The following is a 13,917-nucleotide window of genomic DNA, read 5'->3' as shown; positions in this document are numbered from 1 at the left end:
CAACTGATGGACTGGCAATTCTCTGTAATGGTAACATGAAGCTACATTACCTGTTTTGCTGGAATAGATAAAGTATAATTAATTTTTATAAAGAAAATGCTGGTCCATGCTGCTGTTGACCTAACCAAAGACTTAGTTTCTTGGCCACATGATGTCCACAGTTGGCCAGTCTAAACCCTGTTCCTTGCTTTTCCAGAGAGCTTATCAACCTACAATGGTTAATGATTAATCCCAAACAACGCACAGTAGAAGCCCTGCTAGCTGAATTTCCGTCACAAATCTAGAAGAGGTTGATTTGGAGCCATGCATCCAGAACTTCTGGTATACAGCACAGGAACAGTCTAATAATGTGCCAATTATTCCAAACTGTGTAGAGCTGTTCCATGCTTTTTGGCCATCCTTAGTTCAGTTGCATGGAAGCCATGACTTCTTGGTGAGCAAGTATCGTATCCCATACAGTTATGCTTTCTAGTTAAGCCATTCTATTAAGACCATATGTTCATGTTGACATGAAGAGTCTACTTTAACCGGAGTTCATCTTCTGCCACCAGATTCATCATGCTTCTAGTAGGGTTTCCAGATGGCAAACAGTTCTGTACTGTGCAGTCTTGTTCTATTCTAGATTGTTTTGGCAAAGCTACCAGAGAACTCATCTTCAGTTGGGTAGTTTAAGATCTTTTTGAGAAAATTGATTGTGGTTTAGCTTGCTGCAATCTTGGTTGTGCAAGGTGAGGAGGAACTGGCAATAAGAGCCTTGAACACAGCGGATCTGAGTATGAATGGACACGTGTCCCACAACCTGTTCAGATGCCTTCAGAAAGGATTTTGGCCACCTTTTACGGTTTGGGGTAGAAGACCTCTGTCTTTGACAGGATTTTCTGACCTGTGCTTCTCTATTTTGAAAGGTTTCTGGATTACCTCTCCGATCTCTGCGTGTCCATGAACAAATCCATTCCCGTCACACAGGAGTTGATATGCAAAGCCGTTCTGAACGCTGCCAACGCTGATATCCTCATCGAGACCAAGTAAGGAGAGATTCTGAAACAACTGCTATAGGGTTCTCCGAACTTAGATTTCTGTACTGGGAAATTGTAGCTTAACGGTAATTTTATTTATTTTAAGGCTTGTGCTGTCACGTTTTGAATTTGAGGGTGTAAATAGTAGCGAAAGCCCTCTGGAAAATGGGGAGGATGAGGAGGAAGTTTGGCTCTTCTGGAGGGATGCCAATAAGGAAACGAGAAGTAAAAGTATTCGAGAGTTGGCTCAAGATGCCAAAGAAGGGCAAAAGGAGGACCAGGATGTCTTAAGTTATTACAGGTATGGAGGAGGTGGGTTGGCAGGTGCCTGACGTCTGCTGCAGAATAGTGTGTTGACAATGACCACCTCTCCTCTCACCGCAGGTACCAGCTGAACCTCTTTGCCCGCATGTGCCTGGACCGGCAGTACCTGGCCATTAATGAAATTTCCGGCCAGCTAGATGTGGATCTTATTCTGCGCTGCATGTCTGATGAGAACCTTCCGTTCGACCTGCGAGCATCATTTTGCAGATTGATGCTGCATATGCACGTGGACCGGGATCCTCAGGAACAGGTGACCCCTGTGAAATACGCCCGCCTCTGGTCAGAGATACCATCGGAAATCGCTATAGATGAGTAAGTCAAAATGTCGGCGACATTATCTTCTTTCATTACCACTGATTAGACTCCCAGAACTTCTCCGGTGCTGGATGTTTTGCATTGGATTGCTTTTTTCTTGTGCATTTTATTTCATGTATTTTATTGATGAACTGTTTATGAATAGTGGATTCAGAGCTCCCTAAAAGGTTCTTTTCAATGAAGCCTATTATATTCCTTAAACACCTCTTAGTTCCTGCACTCAACCACTGTGTGCACTAGAACGTCTGCTCCATCATTTTATCCCTCCAACTCCCTACGTACCCTTTCATCCTGATCGGGGCCATCCCCGTAATGACGCAGCCTGAGGTGGCCACCTCAGATGGCATCTCATTAGGGGTGCAGCGGCTGTGGGGGAAGAGGGGGAGGGCGTCAATGGGCTGCCAAAGCGTCCCAGTTTGCTAAGAGCTCTTAGTAACCTGCGACACTTTGTCTGGCTTCCTGTCCATCTCGCAGACGTCATTGGTTGGCAGGTAGATGAGCCGGATGTTGTGGCTGGCGTCCTGCTGAGCTCCTGGCATCCAGTGACATCAGTGAACTGGGCGGGACCAGACAGAGCTGCTCACAGTATGGCTGTAATACAGCCGTCCGTCCTAGCAGCACCTGTTGCATTTCCACCCCCTGCCTTGCCAGCACTATCAGCAGCACATGTGCCCCTACCCTCAACCCCCCACCCTCCCCTGCACTATGAACAGCACACGCCACCCTTCCCCCAATGCGATGTACTACTGTCTAAGGTGGCATATAGGAAAGTGATGGTCCTGATTACCTAAGTGTATCTAAACTCTCCTGTGCTCTCTTCCACTGCTGAGCTCATATCAGTTACATTGTTCCCAGCGGTCATTGAGGATTACAGAACCACTCCCCCTCTGTTATGGATGAAAAGAAGATGTATAGCTTTTCTGGAGTCCAAGCACACTTCCTGTTCTACTGTAACTACTATGCTCTTCCATAGATGCAGTGCAGTGAACGTTGTCACATTAGGGCAGGAAGTGTGTTTTTGGCAGGATCACCAGGTGACACTAAAAGGAAAAAAGCCTGAATAAAAGACAACTAATGCATCCACCACATCTAAGGACCAGTAAGCTGCATTAAATAAAGTACATCATTGTTGGGTTTGGATACATTTTAAGTAGAGGTGCACCGAAATGGAAATTTTAAAACCGAAATAATAAAAATTGTCCGGCCGAAACCGATACCGAAAAATGTTTTAAAAAAAAATTATTTTAACATTTAAAAAATTTATCAGGAAAATGGCACTTTCGGCATTATGCCAAAAGTGCAATTTTCGGCCGATCTATCGGTGCATCACTAATTTTAAGTAATTTTTTGTGCCACATTTACAAGCTGCCTCACAATCAGTCACCATATTGATGAAATGTATTACAGTAAGGCGCACATTACAGTATTGTTTTATGTTAAAAAATCTGAGGGTTTAATATCACTTTAAGTGTTATAGATGGACTGGGACCTCATTGCATTTAAAACCTTAGGCTGGCTGTAGGCACGTGGCACAAAAAGAAACCCAACATGTCTGCTCTACAGCTTCTATAATACAACACATCGCTCCGTGATGTTAAAGTCGATTTTCAAGTAGATTCTCATTGATTTTGCTTGTGACAGTTCAGAGGGAAGTGGGGAATGTACAAGACTCGTGAAGTAGACTTTACATTGAATGTTGCACTCATTTGTCTTTTTGGTACTTTATCTGGTCTTCACCTAACAGCTACGACAGCAGCGGGACATCGAGGGATGATATAAAGGAGAGATTCGCACTGACGATGGAATTTGTGGAAGAATATTTGAGAGACGTGGTGGGGCAGAGATTTCCTTTCTCCGACAAAGAGAAGAACAAGCTGACTTTTGAGGTGAGGTTACTTTAACTACGAAGAAAGGTGGTGGGGACGGGGAAGGGGCTGGACTACGTCCTTGGCTGGTATCGCAATTCGGTACAGGGGCGCCTTTGTACAAAAATGCTATTCTCTATTCGGTCACGGTCCCAGGGGCGTCCCGAGGCTGGGTGACACCCGGAGCTGTAACAGAGTGTCACCCCGCCGAGACGTCACTGCGCATGCGCGGCAGTATTCTGATACCTGCCCGCGGCCATCTTGGTGATGGACGCCGGCAGAGAGAGGAGGTACCAGTCACCCGGCGGGATAAAGTATGCCGCCGGGTCCCCTCCTCTCTCCTGATACTGTCGGGTGTTCGGTCCATGACCGAGCACCCGACATTTCAGAGGGAGGTGACACAAATGACTGAGTCATTTTGGTGTCACCCCTCAAATGGTGTCACCCGGGTGCCGGCCGCACCCCCCTTGTGACGCCACTGCATGGTCCTAGTCTGGGTCATTGATGTGAGGTCTTGAGGTAAAGATGAGAGGGTGCTACAAGGTATCGGCAATCCATAAATCCTTTAATAAACAAAACATGTTCTTTTGGTAATGCCAATGTGTTTCAGGGATATAAAACTAAATTTTGAGATGGAGGGAACCTGGGCCCAAGAAGAGATTCCTGGGGATAATGGCAAGGAGATAATTAGACTGCCCCAGTCCCTCCATTTAGGGAAATGGATAGGTTGTAGTGGAACCCATGAGGGTTATCCTATTGGTCCAATATTGTTGCAGTGATTTGTTATGCAGGGTGTCTGGATTCCAGGCTAGTGGCTTCTACACAAGAGGATTCCCACAGTTTCCCAAAAATGGATCTGAGATTAAAACAGTATGCTATGAGTTAATAGTCCAGATACATAATCATTCCCGTATGAAATCAGGTGAATTTTGCATAGTCTTCCAACTGATTTTATCTTGGAATAACTCTTGGTGGGGCTCTTCAGTCTCGGATCCAGTTGCTTCACTCTCTCTGCAGTCGAAGCAGGCTTTACTTATCTCCATTCTCCCTGATCACGAAGGATTTTGTCTCGAGTCCAGGTTCCCTCCAGCTAGCAAGTCAAGCCGTGATGAAGGGCACAGTTTTTGGCCTCTGAAACGCATTGGCATATCCAGAACTACACCTACATTTAATAATTTTAGGGTTTCAGGCCTGATACCTAGATGAGCACTCTTCTCTTTACCTTGCCAAGTTCTATGCATCATCCTTGGTGCAAATGAATATAGTTATGTATTCTAGTTTTGCTCCTTATTATCTTGCCTTCCATACAGGGCTGCCATCAGGGGGGTACAGTGGATACTCATGTAAGGGTTAGAGGCAGAGCCAGCTGTAACCGCCCCCTCCGCCAGTCAGCGCTGGAGGATTGGAGTGGGGAGGGGGGGGAATCCAGCCCCTCCCCTGTCATGGCAGAGAGCCGTGACAGGATCGAGAGGTGAGGGAACGCCGGTATGTGTTCGCTCACCTCCCGATCTACTGAGCCGACCTGTGACAGTCTCATTGTCACAGGTCGGCTAGAACTAGGAGGTGAGTGAAAAGCACTTGCCTCATACTTCTCCTTTTAATATTTTGTGGATATCCGTTAGCGATGCTGAGTGATGATTGGTGGTGGTATTTGGGGGCACTGCTAGACCATCCTGGCTCCCCCCTTCCTCCCCTGAACCATCACTGGGACTTATTATCTTGTAGTGAAGGCAATGGCTGGGTTCTCCATCTTTGTGTACAGCAGAGAATTTGGTTAGGGCACGCAGTAACAGTATTTCAAATCCCTGCATTGCATATAGGGGACCTAGAGGAGGCATGTACCCCGCAAAAATGCATCTTAAGCCCCAGTGTGTCTCTTAATATGCCGCTTAGATTTTAAACTCTTGTGCATTCCAGCAGCAGGACAGACAAATGACGTGTTTTTTGTTTTTACAAAGTTTCAGTTTGCAATTTACATGATGTCACAAAGTGTAACAGCGAAATAAATCCTATATACAGACAATGTCGGTTGAATCTTCTTATTCTCCTTGTGGTTGCAGGTGGTGAACTTGGCTCGCAATCTCATCTACTTCGGCTTTTACAATTTCAGCGACCTTCTCCGCCTGACCAAGATCCTTCTGGCCATCCTCGACTGCGTGCACCTGGCTGCCAACTTCCCCTCCAACAAAATGGGCAAGGGTGATGAAAAGCAAGGTAGGTAGATGGGCAAGGGGGGCCAATAGGATCGAGACGCTCTCAATCCTTGTTCCCTGTGCTTCTGTGATTGGCTTGCTGCATTTCCCGTAAATCCACGCCCATAACATACTGAATTCAGATATAAATCTTGCATTGTAGGTATAAGAGGTTACTTGGGCATATTGGCCAACTTAAATGATAGATCATCATACAGTAGGGTTGGGTCTGTGATCCTAATCCCACCAAAAACATAATCTTTTCTGGTGGTAGGTGGCAGTAATGTTATGCGCTCCATCCATGGAGTTGGAGAACTTATGACCCAGGTCGTGCTACGCGGTGGGGGGTTCCTTCCACTGACCCCCTTGGCTGCCCCAGAAGGAGCATTGAAGCCTCAGAGAGAGCCGGAGAAAGAGGACATCCTGGTGATGGACACCAAGCTGAAGATCATTGAGATTTTGCAGGTATGTCGCTGGATATCAGTTAATTTTAGGTCTTCATAATCTGCACATGTTTTGTGCTGACTCTGAGCTTTGTGTACGCAGGGCCGGATTTCCCGCAAGGCCAACCAAGGCCCGGCCTCGGGGCAGCAGGGAGTAGAGGGGCAGCAGGGGTGCGGAATTCCTATCTCCCGATGCCCGTGCGGGTAGTTATTTTCTACATTTTGCCCTGCTTTGGGCAAGCAGAGCTAAATGTACAGCGGGGAAGCCGCCGCCTGTTTTGTAAAAGTGGTCTTGCCGATGTTGTATGCAGCCTGCAGGTCTGCCATTCTCCATGGGGGGGGTTGGCAGGTAGGGGGGCTCATTGGGGAACCTGGCCTTGGGGCAGCAGAGAGAGTAAATCCGGCAGTGTGTGTGTATATAATCTGTACCTGATTTTCACCTGTTTCAGCCTTTTGCAGTCATTGTACATCACAACTGTGGCTAGGAGAGGAAGATGCAGCACAAGGAGTCAATTAGTTCACATGCTGACAGGCGTAGAGAGCCTTCCACATTGTTACATCTTCCGTTTCTCTTTTTTCTAGTTTATTCTGAATGTCCGCCTGGATTATCGCATCTCCTGCCTCCTCTGCATCTTCAAGAACGAGTTCGATGAGAGCAACGCTCAATCCACGGATGGATCGGACGCGGTGACCGTGGTGCCGGGTGAGAGACACTGCAGCGGTGGCTGTTCGGGGCTGCTCCTAGTATAATAAAGCTCACCACACATGTTACAATCTGTGTGGGATCTACCAACAAAGTATGCAGCACAAGGATCTGCCTGCTTGTATACAGATTGATTTGGTAGTTTAGGTAGGTCCTCCTCGATCTTGTAGATCTATAGTCGTTTGGACAGTCAGATGGTGATGTGTGTGTGTGTGTTGAGCATCAAGCTAAAAGTTTTCATTTGTAGGAAATGATTAGAACCCACGTTAGGTGTTTTAAATATGCAGTAAGGGCACCACACTAATGATTAATGCAATAAGAGAGCTGACGTGTTTCACGGGTAGCATGGGTAACGCTGAGCTGGAAGATCGTAAGAAGAAATATTAGATTGCAATGTGGAATGACTTCTTCAGAGGTTGCATCCGAAATGCATTGACTTTCTTATTCCATTCATCATTTAATACCAAATCATTGTGAACTCTGTGACCATTGGTGTGGCACCCTTCCGGCTTCTTGCATTTTTGGATTTCTCCGGGAACCTAATTTTTCTGGGGGTGCTCTGGTACATGTAAGCAGCCCCCCCTGAAGTGAGTCCGCTTGATCAATGAAGTGATCGTTTACAGTACTGGATATAATTTTTTTTTAAAGGAGAACTATTGGGTCAGGGCTTTTCCCCATAGTTCTCCTAAGGGTAACGGGAGGACACAAACTAGCGTCCTCCCGTCACCATAAGCTCGGGTATACTGAGACGCCGCAGCTGGAGCGGATCCCGACAATTATGTCTGGATTCGCCCAGCTGCGTGAGTGACAGCTGGCTCTGCCTATCTAGAGGCAGAGCCAGGTGTACCCGCCCCTCCCCCGTCCGTTCCGCCAGTCAGCGCTGGAGGAGTGTGGAGGGTGGAATCCAGCCCCTCCCCTGTCAAGGCTCTCTGCAGTGACAGGATCGAGAAGTGAGCGAAGGCCGGTATGTGTTCGCTCACTTCCCGAACTACTGAGCCGACCTGTGACAGTCTCATTGTCACAGGTCGGCTAGAACTATGAGGTGAGTGAAAATAACTCACCTCATAGTTCTCCTATAAGTTAATCTTTTTCAGTTTTTTCAACGTTAATAAAACAACGCAGAAAAAATAGAAGGAAAAGAGGTATCGTCAGTACGAGATTCCACCAGGCAATATCATGGCCATGAGGCCCATCAACAGTATAGGTAGATAATACAAGTACGGACGAGGGATATATAAATCGACACGGCTATTGTGAATGAGGAGGAGATGAAGCAGAAGGGAGAAATAGATATGTGAGAAAGCGATTTAGGAAAGAAAGAGACAAAGGAGGAAAGACATAAGGGTAAGAAGGATAAACAAATTAGGAAGCGAAGATTTAAAGTTCTGCGAGACATTCAAAATCATCCTTCATGAAGAAAATAAAGGAAACTTCTTCAAATACCTAAAACACAAAAAAGTGGGTCAGCCAGGATGTCCACCAGACTTACGTGAATAGGGTGTACAGAAATCTCATCTACCTCCGGAATGTCATATACTGGATGTTATGTGTTACCAGACCTATTGGTATGCACCCCAGCTTTTTCTGTATTTTTTCCAAAGGCCATAGCGGCATGTTTTCCACACCTGCCTGTTAGTCTGCAAAGGGCGAATGAATGCAAAATCTAAAGGCAATTTCAGTCGGCTTCATCACTGGTCATGTTTCCATGGATATCATTACTATTTAAAAGGATTCTGTAGGTTAGTGATATGGAAGCTGACCTTTTAAGATACAAGTTTCATGGCTGTCATTACCATCCTTTACTATGTAATGCATCACTGACCCTATCATCCTTGTTCTTGCCTCTCTATCTGATGAGTTGCTAACCTGGATAATATAAGCAGGCCAGGAGTTTTGACTTGACTTCATACTTGTTCCATGTCAGTGACTCGCCAGGTGTTAAATCAAGGATGAATATGACGTCAGTCTATAGTGCCGGGTCTATTTTTGTATTTTGAAACACCCCAAAGTTCAGATTGGGTTTGTGAAGTCTCCCAAATGTTCAGGCCTTCAGATTGACTTGTGCCTTCTTTTCCTCACAGCGAAGAGAACACCCCGTTGGACCTGGACGATGATGGCGGTCGCACCTTCCTCCGCGTGTTGCTCCACCTCACCATGCATGACTACCCCCCTCTAGTGTCCGGAGCCCTGCAGCTGCTCTTCCGCCATTTCAGCCAGAGGCAGGAGGTCCTTCAGGCCTTCAAACAGGTTTGTGGAGGTCCAGTGACCTCATTGCTGTGGACGATGGTCTGCAAATGTCTTCTAACCAACATCATCTTCACGTAGGTCCAGCTGCTGGTGACCAGTCAGGATGTGGATAATTACAAGCAGATAAAGCAGGACTTGGACCAGCTGAGGTCTATCGTGGAGAAGTCGGAGCTGTGGGTCTACAAAGGATCTGGTCCAGAGGAAGCTTCAGAACAGACTACTGGGGCTGCAAACGCTAAAGAGGCAGGTTTTTCTTCAAGTCCTGTCAAACCCTAAAGTCTTATTCCAGACAAGTAGGGAAGAGCCTCAAATGATATTAGATTTGTGACCCAGTTGATGAGATTTCCCCCTTGTTTCTGTCCCTGAGGTGCCCATACTTGAATGAGGGCATAGTTGTCATAAGGGAAGGAAGATATGAACAGTAATAAAACATTGTCACAGGTTCTCACCCTTCCTTACTTGGTGTAAAACTCAGTATTCTGACCCAAAATAACCTACATGTGGATCCACACGTCCCCAAACCCCATGTTACTCCTTCTGTGCTCTGCCACTAGAGGGTCAGGTAGAAGAAACTACTTTGCTCACAGGCTGCACTGGCCCAGACATGTGAAGTCCAGTGTGGCAGTAAATGTGTGTACAGAGGTTGGTGGAACATACTATCACGCCTGGCAGTCTTAACCTCTGAATATTAGACCCAATGAACTCATGGTTGTCAATGAGTATAGAGATTTGTCCACTTGCATTGTGAGAAGCAGCAGAAAAATACAAGCATGTGTAGTACTGCAAAGAACAAAGAAGGAAGCGGAGCCTGCAGAGATAATGCGCAAAATGTCTACCCCCCATGTACATTGTACTTTTACAGGTTCATCTTAGGAGTATGCATTACCTTTTATCTGAATCTAAACTTGTTTCTGTCTTTGTAGGAAGGATCCGGGAAGCCCAAGAAAGCCGAGAGCACCAGCAGCTATAACTACAGAGTAGTCAGAGAGGTTGGTATGCCTCATACTGGGGGGGGATATATTTCCCTATGTACTGTCTTACCCCCCTTTCTTTTTCCCATGTAGATCCTCCTGAGGCTCAGCAAGCTCTGCGTTCAGGAGAACACGTCCGGCCGCAGAAACCGCAAGCAGCAACAGCGTCTTTTGCGGAACATGGGGGCGCACACGGTGGTGCTGGAGCTGCTGCAGATACCCTATGAGAAGGTGATGGTTTATGTCAATCTTTTACGTGTCAGTGGTCAATGGTTCATTGGAGAGTGTAGTACCTAACAACTATAAAGTCCAAATTATGCTTGTTTTGTCTAATCAACAGTCTCGGTTACGGTGACTGATCCGGGCCTTACCAATGTTGTAATGTTGGCTTGTACGATGTAAAACCTTAATAAAACCTTATTGTTAAAAAAGAGATTCAAAGGGACATCTCTTGCCGCTCTCACCTCTCCAGCGATGTCCCCCACAGACTTGCCACTCTGTGATCCTGCACTGCTCTTTTGTTGGGGTTGAGTGACACCCAGTGCCGGTAAACCTACTTTTTGTGGGTCTCGGAGTGTAAGGTACCCACCCCCTAGTGGTTACCTTGTGCAACATTTCTGGAAGATGGCGCTGATATCACTATGTTTGCAGCATTTGGGTCTGCCAGAGGAAGAGCCGAAAGAGGACCTATGACATCCTGAACACCTCAAAGGCCCCTTATAGGGTGCAATTGTATTCTAAAGCTGACCCCACACACACACACACAGCTACATGGAATCATCTTCCCTTTGCTTTACTGCTGCCAAGAGTGATCACAAGCTCCTTCTATCCTTCTACAAGTTGGTCCAGTGGAGCTTACACTGGTCCAAGACCTGCTGCCCCATGTGATAGTTGTGATGCCTGAGAAGCCAATTGTCCCGGACTGTCATGTGGGAGGAAGAGGAGAGTCAGATGTGCCTCCATATCGGAAAATATTGCATTCCTGTATTCCTCTTCAGTCACAATGATGAATGGGGGGGAGGGGGGGCAGCACAGGGAAAGGGTTTCTATGGGGAAGGAAGGCATTGAAATGAACAGATTGTTTTGTAGACTGTTGTCTGTGATATTAAACCATCTTTAATGCTCTTTGTTCTCTTTGGTTCTCTCCAGTCAGAGGACACTCGGATGCAGGAAATAATGAGAATCGCTCACGAGTTCCTGCAGAACTTCTGTGCCGGAAACCAGCAGAACCAGACTCTGCTCCACAAGCACATCAACCTCTTCCTGACCCCTGGGGTGAGTGCCGGGGTGCCCAAGGTAAAGAAATGATTGTTGAACAATTGGCCACATGGGTGACACCAGACCCAACCTTAATCTAGAAGCTGACTGAGGCCATCAAATGGTAAGGGGTGGATGTGGGGTAGGTGGGAGGTTGTGCACTGCTGCTGGTTGGTGGGGGTGGGGATGTGTACTGTCCCTGCATGTGGCCGATCCTGCCTAGCTCACTGATGTCACTGGTTCCCAGGAGCTGGACGGGACACCATCCAGAGGTCCCACTTAGCTTCCTGGCAAACTATGACATCAGTGAGCTGTGCGGGACTAAGGTGTATCTTTATCTGTATCCATAACCATGCCAATAGATTGCAAGGAAGAGAGCAAAGCTCTGTACTTATTGTATCCAAGCAATGATACAATGTAACAATTACCCCCTCTGACCAGCCATTTACTGTATATAGGAAGAGGAAAAGTTGTTTTATTTTTGACTTGCATACTCTCAGTTCATTCTGTGTTTACCTTTATAAAACTATTTTTAGGAAAGCCAAACAAATAAATACTTTAGGTTTGCGTCTGAGTTCTGTTCCCTCCCAGGAATACTGTGTTGTGTCTATTCAAGAGAATGGATATCAAAGTGGGTAGATCTGTTGGGCGCAGTGCCAGGCGGCGGGATTTACAGTTTGCATCCTCTGCCATGTCGTTGGATGATCCCGGTGTGTGTGTGTGTGTCTCTCTCGTAGATTCTGGAAACGGTCACCATGCAGCATATCTTCAAGGATAATTTCCAGCTATGCAGCGAAATAAACGAGCGCGTTGTCCAGCACTTCGCTCACTGCATCGAGACTCACGGTCGCAGCGTGCAATACATAAAGTTCTTACAGACCATCGTGAAGGCCGAGGGCCGATTCATCAAGAAGTGCCAGGACATTGTCATGGCGGAGGTAAGATCCATAGACTTCCAACATCGCCTCGCACTTTCCTCCCCAGCCTGGCTGTCCCTGGCCCCACCCCTTTGGGATGAATAAAGCCCATCTTGTATACAGAAATGCATTTTGCACACACGTTGCTCTCTGAATAAGCCCCTCCCATTTGTACCCCCCTCACACGTTTGATGTGCACTTCCTTGTTCCTCTTCCAGCTGGTGAACTCCGGAGAGGATGTCCTCGTCTTCTACAATGACCGGGCGTCCTTCCAGACTCTGGTACAGATGATGCGCTCGGAGAGGGAGCGGATGGATGAGAACAGCCCCCTGATGTATCATATCCACCTGGTGGAGCTGCTGGCCGTGTGCACGGAGGGTAAAAACGTCTACACCGAGATCAAGTGCAACTCGCTGCTGCCGCTGGACGATATTGTGCGCGTGGTGACACACGAGGACTGCATCCCCGAGGTGAGATATAAGTGTGCCAATATATTTCTATTGCAGGTGCAGTTGGCGTCCTCTCTCAACAGGTGCTGAGAGGAAATAAATTAGAGGAATAACCACCCATCAGAGCAAGATGATGGACTTCAGCTCATGGTAAAGCGCAATCACTGTGCTCCATTACCAGACAGCAGAACCTGCATATATAACAAGTCAATATGCACTATATTGCCAAAAGTATTGGGACACCCCACCAAATCATTGGATTCAGGTGTTCCAATCACCTCCATGGCCCCCGGTGTATAGGATGAGGCACCTCGGCATGCAGACGCTTCTACAGACATTGGTGAAAGAACGGGTTGCTCTCAGGAGCTCAGTGACTACAAGCGTGGTACCGTGATAGGTTTTGCTACGTTGACACAGAAGTGGAGATGAAGGAAATCTATACCAGTAACCACATGTGGAAGCTGTTTGAGAATTTTTTGGTGGACATCTGCAGGGTGAGATGGGGGGAGACTCTGTGAAGATAGATTGGTCTAGAAGTCTATTTGTGTGTGTGTGTATATATATATATATATTCAGTATATTATTGGGGGTGATATGTTTGTGCTTCAGGTGTGTAACAGCACGAGTGACCGGAAACACGCAGACATGGTCCTGGAGCGCTACGTGACGGAAACTGTGATGAGCATCATAAACACTTTCTTCAGCTCCCCGTTCTCCGATCAGAGCACCACGCTGCAGGTCCGGTGGAGGTCCTTTCCTTGGGGGGTTCTGTTTAGTAGCCGGTGAAGGAAGTTTTTTGGGTTCTTGCCCCTTTTCGGAAATGTTTTTCCTCTTTGTGTCCTCAGACCCGGCAGCCCGTGTTTGTGCAGCTCTTACAAGCCGTATTTCGGGTCTATCACTGCGGCTGGCTCCTTCCTTCCCAGAAGGCTTCAGTGGAGAGTTGTATTCGGGTTTTGTCTGATGTGGGTAAGTGGATGGTGGCCACTGGGTGTTACCTGTACTCATTACCGATAGGAGGAGGAGTGTGATTGTCTGCCAAATTTACAAGGCCGGACTCGCCTTACTGTACCAAACTGTCCCATGCAGTGCCGATAATGTATACACAGACCATTGTTCTTCCAATGTTCCCTGATAACATGGTTAAAGCTGAACTATGGGATGAGAAAATATTGTCCTCATACAAGAGTCATGTGCAGGGGCCTAACTAGAAATCACAGG

The 13,917-nt window shown here is 46.9% G+C and overlaps 1 protein-coding gene across 1 annotated transcript in view; it reads left to right on the top strand.

Annotated features, from left to right (window-relative positions):
• Nucleotides 1-13,917, top strand: part of ITPR1 (inositol 1,4,5-trisphosphate receptor type 1) — a 104,632-nt gene that overhangs the window by 31,558 nt on the left and 59,157 nt on the right. Inside the window, 19 exon segments of the mRNA XM_018562545.1 lie at nucleotides 906-1,025; nucleotides 1,165-1,317; nucleotides 1,401-1,652; nucleotides 3,400-3,541; nucleotides 5,581-5,734; nucleotides 5,984-6,177; nucleotides 6,738-6,858; nucleotides 7,981-8,062; nucleotides 8,940-9,105; nucleotides 9,184-9,352; nucleotides 9,660-9,667; nucleotides 10,029-10,094; nucleotides 10,170-10,307; nucleotides 11,226-11,351; nucleotides 12,071-12,271; nucleotides 12,469-12,761; nucleotides 13,097-13,193; nucleotides 13,309-13,437; nucleotides 13,545-13,665. Of these exon segments, the coding sequence (XP_018418047.1) occupies nucleotides 906-1,025; nucleotides 1,165-1,317; nucleotides 1,401-1,652; nucleotides 3,400-3,541; nucleotides 5,581-5,734; nucleotides 5,984-6,177; nucleotides 6,738-6,858; nucleotides 7,981-8,062; nucleotides 8,940-9,105; nucleotides 9,184-9,352; nucleotides 9,660-9,667; nucleotides 10,029-10,094; nucleotides 10,170-10,307; nucleotides 11,226-11,351; nucleotides 12,071-12,271; nucleotides 12,469-12,761; nucleotides 13,097-13,193; nucleotides 13,309-13,437; nucleotides 13,545-13,665 (2,732 nt within the window).

This window comes from Nanorana parkeri, unplaced genomic scaffold, assembly GCF_000935625.1.
Source record: "Nanorana parkeri isolate BGI_ZX_2015 unplaced genomic scaffold, ASM93562v1 scaffold583, whole genome shotgun sequence".
Classification (NCBI taxonomy): domain Eukaryota; kingdom Metazoa; phylum Chordata; class Amphibia; order Anura; family Dicroglossidae; genus Nanorana; species Nanorana parkeri.
This window is presented reverse-complemented; position numbering and strand designations above follow the sequence as displayed.